At 38.3% G+C, this 16,710-nt stretch overlaps 1 protein-coding gene across 1 annotated transcript in view; it reads right to left on the bottom strand.

Moving 5' to 3' along the window:
• The window catches only part of rsrc1 (arginine/serine-rich coiled-coil 1), a 267,973-nt gene that overhangs the window by 47,156 nt on the left and 204,107 nt on the right, over nt 1–16,710 (bottom strand). The window contains exon 7 of the mRNA XM_062060184.1: nt 8,076–8,147. Within this exon, the coding sequence (XP_061916168.1) occupies nt 8,076–8,147 (72 nt within the window). The remainder of the gene's footprint in view (nt 1–8,075; nt 8,148–16,710) is intronic.

Raw genomic sequence — 16,710 nt, 5'->3', positions numbered from 1 at the left:
AATCAATTAGTAGACAACATTGGCACTTGTTTCATTGTTCCGGACAAAAAAATTACATATTCAAGTAAAATTCCCCCTAAAATAAACACACTAGTGATTTTAAGCCTGTTTTCTAACGAGTTTAAGCCCATTTCAGAATGCCCGCTTTTTGCTCATCAGCTCAGGCCTTCATCAGCATGCTGACGTCACCTACAGAAGATTGGAGGCAAGTTCATATTGTATGCGTTTCGGTAGCATCTTCAACCCGAATAATTCTGTTTTCATGCAGAATCTAAAGGAATTATCTAGTATGTCTGTCAGAGGCATTGTTGCAGGTTGTATCAGTACAACTAAAGAAGGCATACATTTCCAAATGATGGCAATATGAGGAAAGTATGGGCCTCTCCAGTCAAACCGTCTCACGCAAAATGGGACGGACCAAGTGAGAGGAGTGTAATTTACAGCTGTAATTTTAATGATTCTGACATCGAAGAAGAACGTTTTTGGTCAGAGTTTGGATGAAAAAATGTAAAAGACTTATTAAGCCAAATGCGATCCCGCAAATCAGAGTGGAGAAAGACAGAACCTTCGGGAAAATGGAGAAAGTGGTGCAGACACAGCGAGCGAAAACAAGCAAAAAAGAAGCTATGCACTAGTATTCTATTTTGCGTCCTCTTCTACTGATGTTTTACTCAAGATGGTAGAGAAAATGCTGAAAGAGCATGAAGAAACACAGGCTATGGTGTCTATGGAAGAGGAGATGGAAGAGCAGGGAAGTCCGGATATGGCGAGCCTTTTATACTTCTTGTTTGCTCAAAATCATAGTTTTACATGCCTTTATCCACACTGTCTATGTGGGAGAATGGGCTACAGTTCTGTAGATGACGTCACACAAAGAAGAGGAAAGGGGGCGTTCCAAGTGCACTTAGTTGTCTACCGATTACTCAAAAACCGTTTGATATTATGGGAATTAACTGCCAGATTCATTTTCAGGAGCAAAAAATACACAAAGATTGTTTTAGTTAACTTTCGGTCAGCTGGACGTACGCGTCTGTGGAGGGGGGAGTGGTCTCCGGGTGATTGGATTACCCAGCTGGGGCTGATCATCCAATCACCTGCCATGCTTATTAGCAGCAGCCGGTCCGAGACACGAGTGTTGGAGTTGGAGCAAGAGAGAGACACTAGAGAGCAAAGTAGAGACACGCCGGACTGAAAAGTCCTATCTATATACTGCCGAAAAGCAAATCATACTAGTGGATGAAAATAAAAGACTTGATCCCACCTGAATACCGGACTCTCGTGCTAGTGTGTGGTGGTCAGGGGAACCCACTAGAGGGCAACTGCTACAGCGTCATTTAAGCGCGTAGAAATCTGTCAGTGTGGGATTGATTGTTCATTAATCACAATTTGAAGCAAATGAAGCAAAATGGAGCACACTTCTTAATTCCAACCAACAGAGGTGCTGTTCACACAGTTTAAATTAGTGTGTAGCATGTCAACTGTGGGTCTGGTAAAACAATTGTAAAAGATTAACATACTGCACATGATATCACTTTAGAACATTTTCCTTAGTATAATTTCCAGCTATGAAAATTAAATTCTTCCTATAGTTGATAAAGGAAGTGTACAGTATTCACTTTTAGTGTTTTGCACCTCTCTGTCATGGTAGAGGCAGCTGGATATCTCAAGTGATTGTGCAGGTGTACCTAATGTTGTGTCAACTTTGCAAGCGTTTCTCTCAATATTGCAAGTTGTCAATACAACAATAATAATAAATAAACACAAGCATTGGGTTGCACTGATGGTTTCTCTGTTCTAATAGCCTCCTGGGCACACAAAGTGCATCTCCCTGACTACAAGGCATGCAGCTAACAAAGGAATCCTCCTCCTCTCTCTCATTCTCATAGCCTTTCATATCACACGTTTCCCTTTTCAAGCGCTAGCATCATCTGGCTGCCCTTAACCAGCGAGCCAAACATTTCTTTTAAGTGGAGACTACTTTGTTAACTGATGGCCACAGGGCCAGTTATTGATCCTTATCTTTCTGTCAGAAAGGCCCTGATGATAACACTCCCCCCCGCCCCCCACACACACACACTGTAAACACCCCTCTTTGTCTTCTTCTTCTTCTCCTCGCAGGGCTCCACCAGCAATGACGGCGTGCACATCACAGCGAATCATCACATGAATCAGATCCGGGTGGTTTCGATTAGTGCTACGCTATCACGGACGCACTGTCTTGTCTCTGATCTATTTATGAACGAGGCGTGTAGGAGGTAGTGTTCCTCACTTTTCTCCTTCCACTCTTAAAAGGTTTCCTCGTTCCGCTCGACTTTAGTGGTTCAAGTGCAAACTTTCTAGCGGCGTTGACCTCTGAGAGAATGCTGCGGGGAATGCGGAGACCCTGGGTGAGCCGCTGTTAAACTGAAGCAGTGGCCCACCTCCTCCATCGCGCTTGTATTGGGAAAGGAAGGCCAGCCGAGGATACTACTGCCTGCCTCTACTGCAGTGTGTGTTGCATGTTTGCCAGTGTGTGCGATGGAGAGAAAGTCACATTCAGGTAAGACAGGGTTTGGCAACCCAAAACGTTGAAAGAGCCATATTGGATCAAAAATACAAAAACAAATCTGTCTGGAGCCGCAAAAAATGAAAAGCTGTACATAAGTCTTATAACAAAGACAACACATGACGTAAGTGTCTATATTAGCTATAATAGCCTACTATCAAAATTAATTTAAAAGTCTTATATAAGTCTTACAAAGAAGACAACACATGACATAAGTGTCTATATTAGCTATATTAGTCTACTATCAAAATGACTATGTGTCGCAGGCTGAAGCGAATCTTTGTTGACAGAAATGTTGAAATGTAATATTTTTTCTACACATTTTTACAACATTAGAAACCATTAGTAAAACATAGGCTACTCAGAAGGTGAGATAACTCCTGGAAATTACTGGCTTTTAATAGCCAAAGGTATAGATGTGTGTGTCCAAGTTAAAGGAAACGGCAGGTTGTCTTCTTTTAATAGATTTATTACAATCTTTCGCAAGCTAGGTAATGTTTGCTGTCGTCTGGAACAACATGGCACACTATCTGAAATGCAGCCAATATTACTTACAGATGTTCACCAAATACTCTCATCAGTGAAGCAGACACACAAACATTAAACGTTGGGCTTTCTAACAATTGGGAAGGTTTGTGTATTTTTCTCCCATCTTTTTCCATTTCTAATCCTTTTTTAAAAATGCTCCAGGGAGCCACTAGGGTGGGGCTAAAGAGCCGCATGTGGCTTAAGAGTCACGGGTTGCTGACCCCCGAGGTAAGACGACTGACTAGGTGTTGTTACTTTCAACCAGAAGTCTACAAATCTGTTTGGGCAGCATATTAAAAAAAATGTGAGGCTGTTCTTGATTTATTACTCTTTAAATATATGACAAAACAGCCTACATCTCAGCTCACCATACACACCTGAGACCTTGTAACACTAACAAGTCACATGACACTGGGGAAGAAAAATGGCATATTTGGTCCATTTTAACTTAACTCACTTTTTTTGTCAGCGGTTCAAACATTAAAAGGCCCGGCTAATGCTGACAACATTGGCACCTATTTCATAGTTCTGAACCTTAAAATAACGTGAAGATTCCCCCAAAATAGACAGAATCATGATTTTAGGTTTGTTAAAGCAGTTTCAGTTTCAGCACATTTTGGAAAACTCACTTTTAGCTCAAAAATGTTGGCGGGCCTTCATCAGCCTGCTGACATCATCTACAGAAAGAAAACTGGAGGCAATTTTATCGCATAGTATGTTTGGTAGCATCTTCGTCCCAAATTGAGATATTATTGCACATAATTTGAAAGAATTATCCAATATGTCTGTCAGAGGCATTGTTGCAGGTTGTAGCGATACAACTAAAGAAGGGGTCAGCCTCCAAATGATAACAATATGAGGAAAGTATCAACCTCTACAATCAAATTAACTCATGCAAAATGGGATGAACCAAGCGAGAGGAAATCACTATGTTTCCATGCACTAAATTAGTCTGATTTCTCAAATAGTTTTTTTTTTTTGTACTTTCACACCTACGTGTGAAGTGTCTATGCACTTTCTCTAATGTGACTATTGATCATACGCCATGTGCCTCCCGTACACTGGGGGGCGCTTATTTAATTGTCAGCGCGGATAAATGAATTACTTTTCTGGTTGACTAATAAAGTCACATGAGGCATCTGCGGATCCTTAAAACTTGTTTCAAGTGATGTCCGCTGTAATATTGGCACAGATTAGATATATTACGTCTCTAATGGCCATGTTGATGTTGAATAGCAGACAGTATCAATAATTGATCCTGGATTGTGCTACAAACATGGCGCTACTACCAAGTATGTATCGTGGCAGATGCAGGTCCGATGCAAAGAAAGACCGGCGGGAGAGAATTTTTTCGAAGGGATTTTCGGACGAAAATCATGGTAAAATTTTTTTGAATGTCTCGAAGTTCATTCAAAAGGCTCTGTGGATTGATGGAAGGAGTTTTAAATCCGAAGGAAAAGGTTGCTATTGTCCTGGACTATCTTGCCGTTTGTGCAGAAAGTTAATCAGTTTGGAGTGCACAAAAGCAGCATGAAGAGGTTTGTGTACGCTTTATTATTCGCCTTTAAAATACCTGCTTCATTATCTTTCATTTCATTTGTATTTCGTTCAGGAGTCCGATAAACCGGCATTTTACATTTTGTAGCTACCTTCTTAAATAAATCTAAGTTTCTTTTTTTCTACGATCGATGCACTTAAAATGTTCTCTTCATTACAATTGTTGCTGCTTTTATTGAATGGTAATTGCTTCCGGGTTGTATCCGAAGGGTCCTCTACGGCCGCACACACCCACTCGAGAGATCTGGTTTTCAATTGCATAATCCAGGTATGCTAAGTCTGACTTTTCAAAAACCAAACACCATTGGATTAAGGTGTAGCCATGGGTTGTAGGAGACTTATTTAGAGTCAAACTATTTGAGAAATCAGACTAATTTAGTCCATGGACACGTACCGAATGATTCTGACTTTGCGACAGCGTCTACTGATGCTTACAAGATGCTTAAGGAAATGTTGAAAGAGCATGAGGAAACACAGGCTATGGTGATTATGAAAGAGGAGATGGAAGCGCAGGGAAGTCCGAAAATGGTCATTCTTAACTTAACTTTTTTCTCATTATGTTAACCATATCAGCTTTGAAGTAATCACAATCAAAATAATAATTTTAGATACCTTTATCCACACTGTCTATGCGGGTAATGGACTCCAGTTCTGTAGATGACATCACACTAAGAGGGGGCATAATATCGAGTGTGGCGATGGAAAGGGGGCATTCCAAGGACACTTGGTTATCTACCGATTACTCAAAAACTAATTGACATTATGGGAAATGACTGCCAGATTAATTTTCAGGAGCAAAAATACATAAAGAAAATAAATCTGTGTTATTTTATGGCTGTGTGTAGAGTTATTAAGTACAGTTATTTTGTGTACACAGTGTTTCTGCATGTATCAGCAAATCTAATCTAATGTTTGTAATGCCTTTTGTTAATGTACTGTAAAAAACACATTCATATTTTAGCATGTCAGTTATGTAGCCCTTTATAGTGAAAGGAACTATATTTGGTACTTACTGTACCTTAAACCACATTTATCACCATTAACCATGTGGTTTTTCCAAAGATGAGACAACAAAGTTCTTGTTCGCTGTCATGAAAGAAAGTTTTATTTTACTCTATTCTTAATTGTTATAATGATCATAAGAATTATTATTTAGAATACATTTTTAATAATTTATCATTCAATGTATATATATATTTTTAGGGGGGGCAGACCTACTAAAATAAAATAAATTAAATCAAATTTTTGGATTTCCAAGTATTTCAATATATAAAAAGGGTTGATTATATGCCTCAAATGTATGAAGACAGTCACTAGTTTTTCTTTCAGTTATATAAAGTACTATTAAAGACACGCTGAAAAGAAAAACATTTTTAAAATTTTGAGAAGAGTTGAAGTGTTTAGAGAATAAAGTTGTAATACAGTATTATAAGGAAAAACTAATTATTATTTTCTACTATTACAGTCCTTGAGGTGGCAACTTGTCCAGGGTGTACCCCGCCTTCCGCTCAAATGCAGCTGAGATAGGCTCCAGCGACCCCCCGCGTCCCGAAAGGGACAAGCGGTAGAAAATGGATAGATGGATGAAAATATATTTAATTCCCGGAAATTCTGACTTTGAGCTTGTAATATTAAAACTTTATTTCTCAAAAAATAAAAATGCTTTTGTCTTGTTATAGAAAGTATAGTTAATGTTTTTTTGTCTTTTCGGGTGTGGCTTTATGATGCTATTAAGTATTTTCAAAAAGGAGGCGACAGTGCAGTGCAAACTCTAATGACCAAAGAGCTATTTGACTGCTTCGCTTTTCCACGTTGCAAAACGCAAGTCTTTTAGTTACTATTTGACTTCCACAATGAGGAAAAGCAAAAATGATGCACAGGAGCGTGCATCAGTAGAGAGAGAAGTAGTGGTTGAGATAATTGTAGCACTGGACTAATATCATTGTAAAGAAAAGAGAAGAAGAGGAAAAAAAGTGAGAAGAGGGGAAGAGAATACATTCTATCCAGAGCTGGGGACCAAAGCTTGAGTGCAAGGCTAATTAGTTTCTGATGGCCGGACTTTCATTTGGCCAAAAGGTCAGCTAACTTTAAAGGTCACATTGTCATTCCTCCTCCATGGAAGCAGACAAAAAAAATACACAAAAAGCAAGTCCAGAAATATATACACAGAAACCCACCCACACTAGAACAAACTATTCGACGACTCTACTACTGCAACACACACACACACACACACACACACACACACACACACACACACACACACACACACACACACACACACACACACACACACACACACACACACACACACACACACACACACACACGCGGTGCTCTGGTCAGAACAAGGACCTGGTTCATTATTTATCTGAGGATTTTTATTATCACCAGCATATCCAGTGGAAATGACTCTTGAATGTATATTGAGCTGTTAGTGTGTACGTGTGTGTGTGTGTGTGTGTGTGGGTGTGTGTGTGTGTGTGTGTGTGTGTGTGTGTGCGTGTGTGTGCATGCGTGCACTATGTCTGTTGCCGTAGGGGAGGTACAGAACTGGCAGGATACATTTACTGGCTGCAGTGCAAAGAATGCACATTTATAATATGTGTTGCAATGTAAATTGGTGGCATCCTAATGAAAACAGACATACAGTATGTAAGTTGATGTGTAGAGGAAATGGAAATAAGAAGGACATTTTAGGGTTAATATGAACTTCAATAAAGTTCAGTTGGATGCCAGAAAAAAATCAACAACAGTATTAATAATTGCTGTTAAATTATAATTTTTTTTAAATCAGATTAATTACACTTTTAAAATGGGATTTTTCATTATATTAATTATGATTAATTAATTTAATTTAAGTTATTTTAAATTAATTTAAAAAAGACCCCTACTTGGACACAAACACAATTACATTGTAAGAATATAATTCATTAATAAAAAAAAATGTTTTAGGTTATTTGAATGCACTACATTTCTTTGCTCCAAACTTGGTAACAATTTTACCTAAAGTCCAGTCGGGGTGTATTTTGAAGTAACATTTACGAGAGAACACACCAGTCGGAGTCTCCTCATTCATCTTTGCGCTAACTTATGCACTGACCTGATCACTGACCGTATAACAACACGTTCCGCCTTTCAGGTAACCATCAAGGGGTAAGGTAAAGGAGCATGTGCGGTCAAAATAAATTGCGTGATTCATCTGTTTATACATGATTAATGCAATATTATTTTGCCATTATTCCAATGAGTTAATTGGCGTTTTTTTGCCGGCCCTAATAATAACCAATTAATTAAAAGAAAAAGAAAATAAATAATAAAAATAATGAAATAAAATACTACAATTAAATAGAAATATAATGTATAAAACATGATATATTTTAATAATCTGTTTAAATGATTTTTCATTATTCTTTTTCTGTGAAAAACACATACAAAAACTCACCTGTATCCAACTTTTTTCGCGTCTCTTCCTCCTGCCTGGCTATTTTGGCCTTGAGAACTTCATCGGTCTTGGCTGGAGAAAAAAAAAACAGAATTAGAAGATTTCCTTTTAAATGATTATGTGTCATTGGCTTTTTAATAAAATACTCTCCATCATATATCAGTGATTTTTAAATTGTGGTTCGTGTACCAGTAGTGGTGTGCGCCAAATAATCATCAAATTAACTATTCAAACATTGTGTTTGTGTTCAAACTGTGTGTAATGTTGCAGTGGCCAACATCTTAAATATACTGGTTAAATACAACCTCTGCCTTGTTTTTAATGAATACTAAGGACTACTACGGTACTGTATTTTAATGTAGGTCATTATGGTGATACTTGGAAAGCCAAGTGTTTTCTAAGGTGGTACTTGGTGGAAAAAGTTTGAGAATCACTGTCATTATGTAATATAAAAAAGACAGTAGAAGAGAATACAATTTGATTATCTAAATGTGGCAACGTAGAAGTAGTTTCCTCTCCTTGACGCCTGCATCTCTCACAGGTCTTTACCGCGTTGGCATAATGAAACACTTAATAAAAAAAGGGGGGGGGGGGAAAGCCAGTCAGCGGGAGTAAACACTCGTCTGGGCATTTTTAGCATCTCTCTTTATAAGCTGTTTTGTCTCCACGTTCTTCCTCCGCCGCCCCAAATAATAAAAAAAAAAAAATCAAGATGTTAAGCAACATTAAGAGAACATATACTGCTGTGTATGGCGGGACTATCAATACCTGCCTGTAAATTAATTACATTTTCGTGAGCGGTGCATCATTTATTTTGCAGCACGCATCCCTCGGCGGGGCCATTCGCCTTTATTGCGATCTCGCCGTTTGATGAGTGAGTTATGTAAAATTGAGTCTACAATATCATTACATTTAATGAGTTGAAACTTCAAGAGAGGAAGGCGAGTGAGTGCAGTATAGGCAACAATGTTTTTGGGGGAAGTTAACGATATACGAGTGGGTGTAGAGCATCTACAATATGTGTGCATTAGGGCACAGCTGTGGGAGTGGGACTGTGGATCGTTACACCCTTAGAAGAATAATGTGCGAGTTGGCTTTGTGTAAATGCCTTATTGAGAGACCAATGCTGTATAGCTGCCAAGCAAACATGGTACATAAAAACACATACACAACCTATACATAAGTGCGCGTGTGTCTGAGGCCACAGGGTGAGCTCGACTCTGTGTGACTGCGCCGCTGGTTTTGTTCACTAATTGGCATAGACAAAGAAGCCGTCACACTGCTGTTATGGATGGTTAAGTCTGGAGGTTCCGCATCTTTACTAACAATGACTCTACATGGATGACTGAACCCTCTGCTACTTCCTTCGCCCTAAGTGTGTGTATGTTGATGTTTGTGTGTATGCTTAAAGCAATTTAGTTAACAAGGTCCTGTACTCTGGTTTCAACAACTTTTTTTCCACATTGGAAATAATGGAAGTAGAACAAATAGTACTAACTATATACTATCTGTGATGCAAACATTACTTTTTATTGGTGTGCGTCCCTACAGCAAGTTTATGAGCACCAAACGTGAGAAAAATCTATCATATCCCTCACTTTTGAGAGAAGCTGCACCCAAACGTCTGAAGGTCCGGGTTTTCATGAGGTCATGAAGGATAAGTTGGCCCTCTTTTTGTGTTTCTACAGTAAAGTGGAAGCTCGATTCACGAACGCCTCTATTTGCATTCTTTTCGGTTTGCGAACGTTTACACCACGCCAAATATGCATCTGTGTGCGGAGCATGTTTTCGAGTACGAACGTTTGTTTATTCATTCATTCATTCATTAATTGTGTGATGACATCAATCCCTGTAAGCGGGGGCATGGTCATTTTGAAGGGGCAGGGCCCCCCACATCACATCCTAACTCTGAAACTCCCAAAGTGTTTAACAATGCCACAAAAAGTCTCAGACACAGGGTAAAATTATTTTCCTTTTTTTGTTTTTTCGATTTTGAACGCACCAACGAGTCTTGTGTGTTTGTGTGCGTGTTCAGTGTTGACATTTAAGCTTGCTGTAATGTTGTTGTTGTGTTGGTTGGATAAAAAGGAGATTGTTGAGCTATTACTCCCTTATGTTGGTTTGAGATATTTTATATACATATGTACATGTATACATATATATACATATATACATATATACATATATATATATATATATATATATATATATATATATATATATACATATATATATATATATATATATATATATATATGTATATATTAGTATATTATATATAAGTTAGGTCAGGAAAAAACACAGAGGCTATTTCATCCATACAAGCCTGTTACGCAGATTGTATAAATACATTTAAAAAACTAAAATTAAATATAAATAAATAATAAAATCCCCTGACGAGCAGGAAAACCTGCGAAACAGGCTCGTAGGGATGAAATAACCTTTGTGTTTTTTCCTGACCTAACGTTTATTCCGCTCTACGGAATCTAATATCTATTGAGCACTCTATAACGGATAAACCACATAAACCTCGACGATATATATATAAATATATACATATATATATATATATATATATATATATATATATATATATATATATATATATATATATATATATATATATATATATATATATATATACACGTATACATATAAACACACACACAGTGTCTTCAAAGTGTGCGTTTTTTTACTAAAATGTTGTCGAGGCTACAACAAATTATTCATGTTTCTGGGTAACTCTGCCTATCCCAGCTGTACTCAGGCGGAAGGAAGGGTATACCCTGGACAAGTCACCACCTCATTGCAGGGCCAACGCACAGACTAGTGAACTAATTTGTAGAATACTCTGTCTTGTAGGCTCACACGATCAATGAAGGCAGGTCAACAAGGCTAACTATAGTTGCCATCTATGAAGTGTGATGATCTCCACCTTTTTAAATATGTTGGCATGGGGCTAAACTCTTCACTCATGGTACTGGTGTATGCTTAAAATTGCTGTTTTGGCTTACAGCCCATTGGCACATTTTCACTTTGGCCCTTGGAGGCAAAAAGTTTGGGCACCCCTAGTTTAAGGAACCGTTGGACTAGTGGTGACATAATGTTTTCAGTGGCTCGTTTCTCTCTAAGGCCAACACAGAGGTGCTAATGCATACTTTTATTCCCTGTTGTTTAGACTATTGTAATGTCCTGCTCTCCTGTCTTCCCAAAATAATATCAGAACTCTACAATTATTATAAAACTCAGCTGCAAGCGTGCTGACGAGGACGGGAGCATATTACAGCAGTTTTAAAGTTGCTGAATCAGCTCCCCATTCGCTTCAGGGTCGATTTTAAACGTTTATAATTAGTTGTTAAATGTCAATGGCCTTGTGCATTGTAGTCTATCCAACCTGCTTTTGCCGTATCAACCCTCGCGGATCCTGAGATCATCTAGCACCAAACTTTTATCTTTACCAAATACCAGAACAAGGACCCATGGTGAGATGACATTTAGCCACTATGGCCCCCACCTGTAGAACAGCGTCCAGAAACTGTTTAATTTTTTTTTTTTTTAAAAGGCTGCAGACTAGTGTTGTCCCAATACCAATACCGGTACCAAAATTATTTAGATACTTTTCGGTACTTTTCTAAATAAAGGGGACCACAAAATACTGCATTATTGGCTTTATTTTAACAAAATTAGGGTACATTAAACATATGTTTCTTATTGCAAGTTTGTCCTTAAATAAAATAGTGAACATACAGGACAATTTGTCTTTTAGTAGTAAGTAAAAAAACAAAGGCTCCTAATTTAGTCTGCTGGCATATGCAGTAACATATTGTGTCATTTATCTACCTATTATTTTGTCAACATTATTAAGAACAAGTGGTAGAAAATGAATTATTCATCTACTTGTTCATTTACTGTTAATATCTGCTTACTTTCTCTTTTAACATGTTCTATCTACACTTCTGTTAAAATGTAATAATCACTTATTATTCTGTTGTTTGATACTTTACATTAGTTTTGGATGATACCACAAATTTGGGTATCAATCCGATACCAAGTCGTTACAGGATCATACATTGGTCATATTCAAAGTCCTCATGTGTCCAGGGACATATTTACTGAGTTTATAAACATTATATACATTTTTTAAAAACAAAAGAAGATGTTGTGATGGACCGGTTCTTTTCATAGGCAGTACAGTACCAAATATGATTCATTAGTATCGCGGTACTATACTAATAACGGTATACCGTACAACCCCACCTTTGTAATCAGGCTTTTTACTGATCATGTTAAACTCCTGTTTTATATTTGTTAGTTTTATTATTGTGTTATTTTCTATTTTATTTATAGCTATTATTACTACTATTATTCTCTCAATGTTATGTTGTTTTATTAACTTATAAATGTCTTATTAATAGATATATTTTTTTTTACATAGATTTTATCATGTGTTTTTTTTGCGTAATTTAAGTTATTCTCCAGTGGACGCCTTAAAGATGGCGTTTTTTTCTCAATCCTCGGTGCCATGCCATGTTTTGTTTTTGTTATTGTACACTCAATAGTGCTGTGTGTGCGTGCGTTTGTATGTACTGTATGTTTTCTTGTCTTCTTTTTTTGTGCAAAGCACTTTGTGTTTGCCACTTGCCTGAAAAGTGCTATATAAAAAAAAGATTGAATTTGATTTGATGGTTAATTTAGTGTCACTTAACGTAAAAAGATTGCACAAACACTGTTATTTGCCTGTCTGATGCTGTGGGTCAGAGGTGACGCAGGCTGCAGCCGCCGTATAGGCTGACACGTTGGAGGGACAGAAGAGACCTCAGACTTACTTAAATTGTCGATAAATACCAAATGACCTCTTTAAGTAACTGTTAATAGCAATAAAACAGTCTTAACTTTAACGATGAAGATGCAAAGGAGCTTGTTCTCACTTGAATAGTCTTCCGCTCAGGGGCAAAAAAGTAGTTATCACACTTCCATAAAGTCACAGAGGGATGCTGTACCACTATTTGGCAGTACTGTTCAGCCTTTGCGAAGGTCTGCGCTCCACTGAGTGTTCTTGTTGCAGCCGAGAATGTATTTAGCATGCACAGTTAGTGTTAGTGAGAGAACACCTGTGTGTGAGCATGTGTGCGCCTTGCTCCGGGCTACAGGGAGGCAGGAAAGAGACAAGAGTGGTATTAGATGATGTGATGTGAGAAAAAAAAAAGAGGGGTACAGGCGGATAGAAAAATTGAAGAACTGACAACTGTAGAGGGACAACCAAACAAGAGAGAAAACATTGTTGATCCTCCACCTCCATCTCTTCATCCGTCCGCCAAAAGCCTCTCTCATCCTCTCTCCTTCTGTTTTTGCCCTCTACCCACCCTTTCCCGTGTTCCTCTCCTCGCTCATCTCTCCAGTACATCGTGCCTAGAGGCCATATAGCAGCAAATCAAACTGTTTTTCCATCTCTCATCAGTTGCACTTGCCCCACGGGGACCCGTAGCCCCCTTTAAAACAATGAAAGTAGGCCCTCGTGCTGAGCCAGGGATGACGTTTAATTACATCAACTTGAGATTATCTGCAAAAACAATATACTGCATGGACTAAAGCAGTGTTTTTCAACCACTGTGTCGCGGCACACTAGTGTGCTGTGAGATACAGTCGGGTGTGCCGTGGGAGATTGTCTAATTTCACCTATTTGGGTTAAAAATATATTTTTTGCAAACCAGTAATCGTAGTCTGCAAATTATGTGTTGTTGTTGAGTGTCGGTGTTGTCTAGAGATCGGCAGAGAAAGTAGGTGGCAGCCGGTGCTAATTGCTTTGTAGATGTCGGAAACAGCGGGAGGCAGCGTGCAGGTAAAATTGTTTCTAATGCTTAAACCAAAAATAAACAAAAGGTGAGTGCCCTTAAGAAAATGCATTGAAGCTTAGGGAAGGCTATGCAGAACGAAACTAAAACTGAACTGGCTACAAAGTAAACAAAAACAGAATGCTGGACGACAGCAAAGACTTACTGCGGAGCAAAGACGGCGTCCACAGTGTACATCCGAACATGACATGACAATCAACAATGTCCCCACAAAAAAGGATAAAAACAACTGAAATATGCTTGATTGCTAAAACAAAGTAGATGCAGGAAATATCGCTCAAAGGAAGACATGAAACTGCTACAGGAAAATACCAAAAAAAGAGAAAAAGCCACCAAAATAGGAGCGCAAGACAAGAACTAAAACACTACACACAGGAAAACAGCAAAAAACTCAAAATAAGTCAGGGTGTGATGTGACAGGTGGTGACAGTACACCTACTTCAAGACAAGAGCTATAGTGATGCATGCTTGGTTATGGTCTAAAGTCATATCCAACAATTACTGTCAACTGAGTTTTGTTTTTTAATGATTTCTGCTGGTGGTATAACTCCGGATTTTTTCAACGCAAAAAATGTGCCTTGGCTCAAAAAAGGTTGAAAAACACTGGACTAAAGTATAGAGACACACCTTCCTGATCAGTCAATTAGTCAAGCAGGAGTTGAACTGCACAACCTGAATTGTAATTATTCATCTTACTGTATATCTTAACAAATTAAACACACTTTAGAGTAGTCAATGTACAGCTTGTATACCTTAACTATCTACTGAAAATGACTAAACTCACAGGCTTTCTTGTCTAAAAAACTGGCAACACAACAGCAAGTATGAAAATACAGTACCGTATTTTCGGAGTATAAGTCGCACCTGCCGAAAATGCATAGTAAAGAAGGAAAAAAACATATATAAGTTGCACTGGAGTATAAGTCGCATTTTTGGGGTAAATGTATTTGATAACATCCAACACCAAGAATAGACATTTGAAAGGCAATTTAAAATAAATAAAGAATAGTGAACAACAGGCTGAATAAGTTTACGTTGTATGACGCATAAATAACCAACTGAGAACATGCCTGCAACTTGAGGGTTCCAGTTTCGATCGCCGCTTCCGCCATCCTAGTCACTGCCGTTGTGTCCTTGGGCAAGACACTTTACCCACCTGCTCCCAGTGCCCACCCACACTGGTATAAATGTAACTTCGATAATGGGTTTCACTATGTAAAGCGCTTTGAGTCACTAGAGAAAAGCGCTATATAATTCACTTAACTTCACGATTTGCTTAAAACTCGGTGACAGTAAGTATACTAAGAATTAAGAGCTCAGGTTTACAGTATTTGCAATAACATGTCAAACAAAGTACAGATAGTAAACATACCAATAAACAACTTTACATAATGCAGTATTTACATCTGCATTTACTCTTCCTTCAAAAAAGAAAAAGGCACATCATAGAATATTTTCATCCTTTAGCTCAGTGGTCCCCAACCACCGGTCTTAACTTTCGCCTGTCCCACTAGACACACCAATAAGCTTGTTTATAGATGTACAATAAAACTCCTAATAGTAAGTTGCCATTTGTTATATTTGGTATAACTTTGTGACATGATACAATGCACATTAATGAACACATAAAATATAAATGTGACAGATTGTAGCCAAAGGCTGATTTCCATCTGCATCTCATTGCAAAGAAACAAGTCCAGGACTCCCACTAATTCAGCGTTATAGTGAGTTGTATTTTTCATGCACTTATTATTGCTGTATTTATCTGGCACAAGTGGAAAGTCGGTCCCTGAAAATAATGCCTACATTCAACCGGTCCGTGATGCAAAAAAGGTTGGGGACCACTGCTTTAGATGCATTAAAAATAAGTCAAGTCAATGAAACATCTTGAATAGATTGTAGTTTACACCCTCTCAGTTGTTTAAAATGGGTACAAAAGAGAACAAGTTATGTATAAAGTGTCAGGCAGCTGAAGGAACTCCAATTAATTTACTGTGGGAACGTCAGAGATGAAATAGTTGTGTCTATTGTGAGATGTGTCTTGGTTGTCCGTGCTAGGCCACTGTAAGTCATGTGATGAGCGTCACCGGACCTGCTAATGTTTGCTCATGTGTGTTGAACTGCACTACTGCAGACGGCTGAGGGGAGTCGAGTAAAAACAAGCTCAGCTTCCTCATGAATATGACATGATGTCACAGTTAGGGACTACACGCCTACAGTCACCAAAGAATTGCAAGATTTGGCAACCCAGAACCGTTTCATTTGCTGTATGGAGGCAGTGCGTGTCACACTTTCAAACCTTACAAGACCTTTTCTATGCATTTAAACGCCGCAGCCGAAGAAAAGAAACAGTCAGACGCAGCAATTTATCGACGGCAAAATTTAATTTTCATTTACCGGTTGATTGATTGACTTACTACTATCAGAGCAGTCCTACAATTGTCTCTGGACATCCAATTCAATGCCATTTAAGGCCTTGATTTTTGCAGTGTTCATTTATTGCTTTGTAATGCCCAGTGGAAACCCAGTATGTGCTTTGCTTTAAAATGCTATTTTAAACTTGCTGTGCGCCGATGATAAGAAAGCATGTCACTGCAATGCCAACAAATTACCTCAGTTTTATCTTAAGTAAAATTGGCCTCCTCTCATCACTCATCTTTGCACCGTGTAACAGTAGTTATTCCAGGGCTGCGTGAGTGCTGCTGGCACGAGGTGAGCTGTGGTTCATTGAGGTAAAACATTAATTCTGGCATGTACTGTGACTCGGTGAAGCAGAACATGAC

Source organism: Entelurus aequoreus, linkage group LG10, assembly GCF_033978785.1.
Source record: "Entelurus aequoreus isolate RoL-2023_Sb linkage group LG10, RoL_Eaeq_v1.1, whole genome shotgun sequence".
Taxonomy (NCBI): domain Eukaryota; kingdom Metazoa; phylum Chordata; class Actinopteri; order Syngnathiformes; family Syngnathidae; genus Entelurus; species Entelurus aequoreus.
This window is presented reverse-complemented; position numbering and strand designations above follow the sequence as displayed.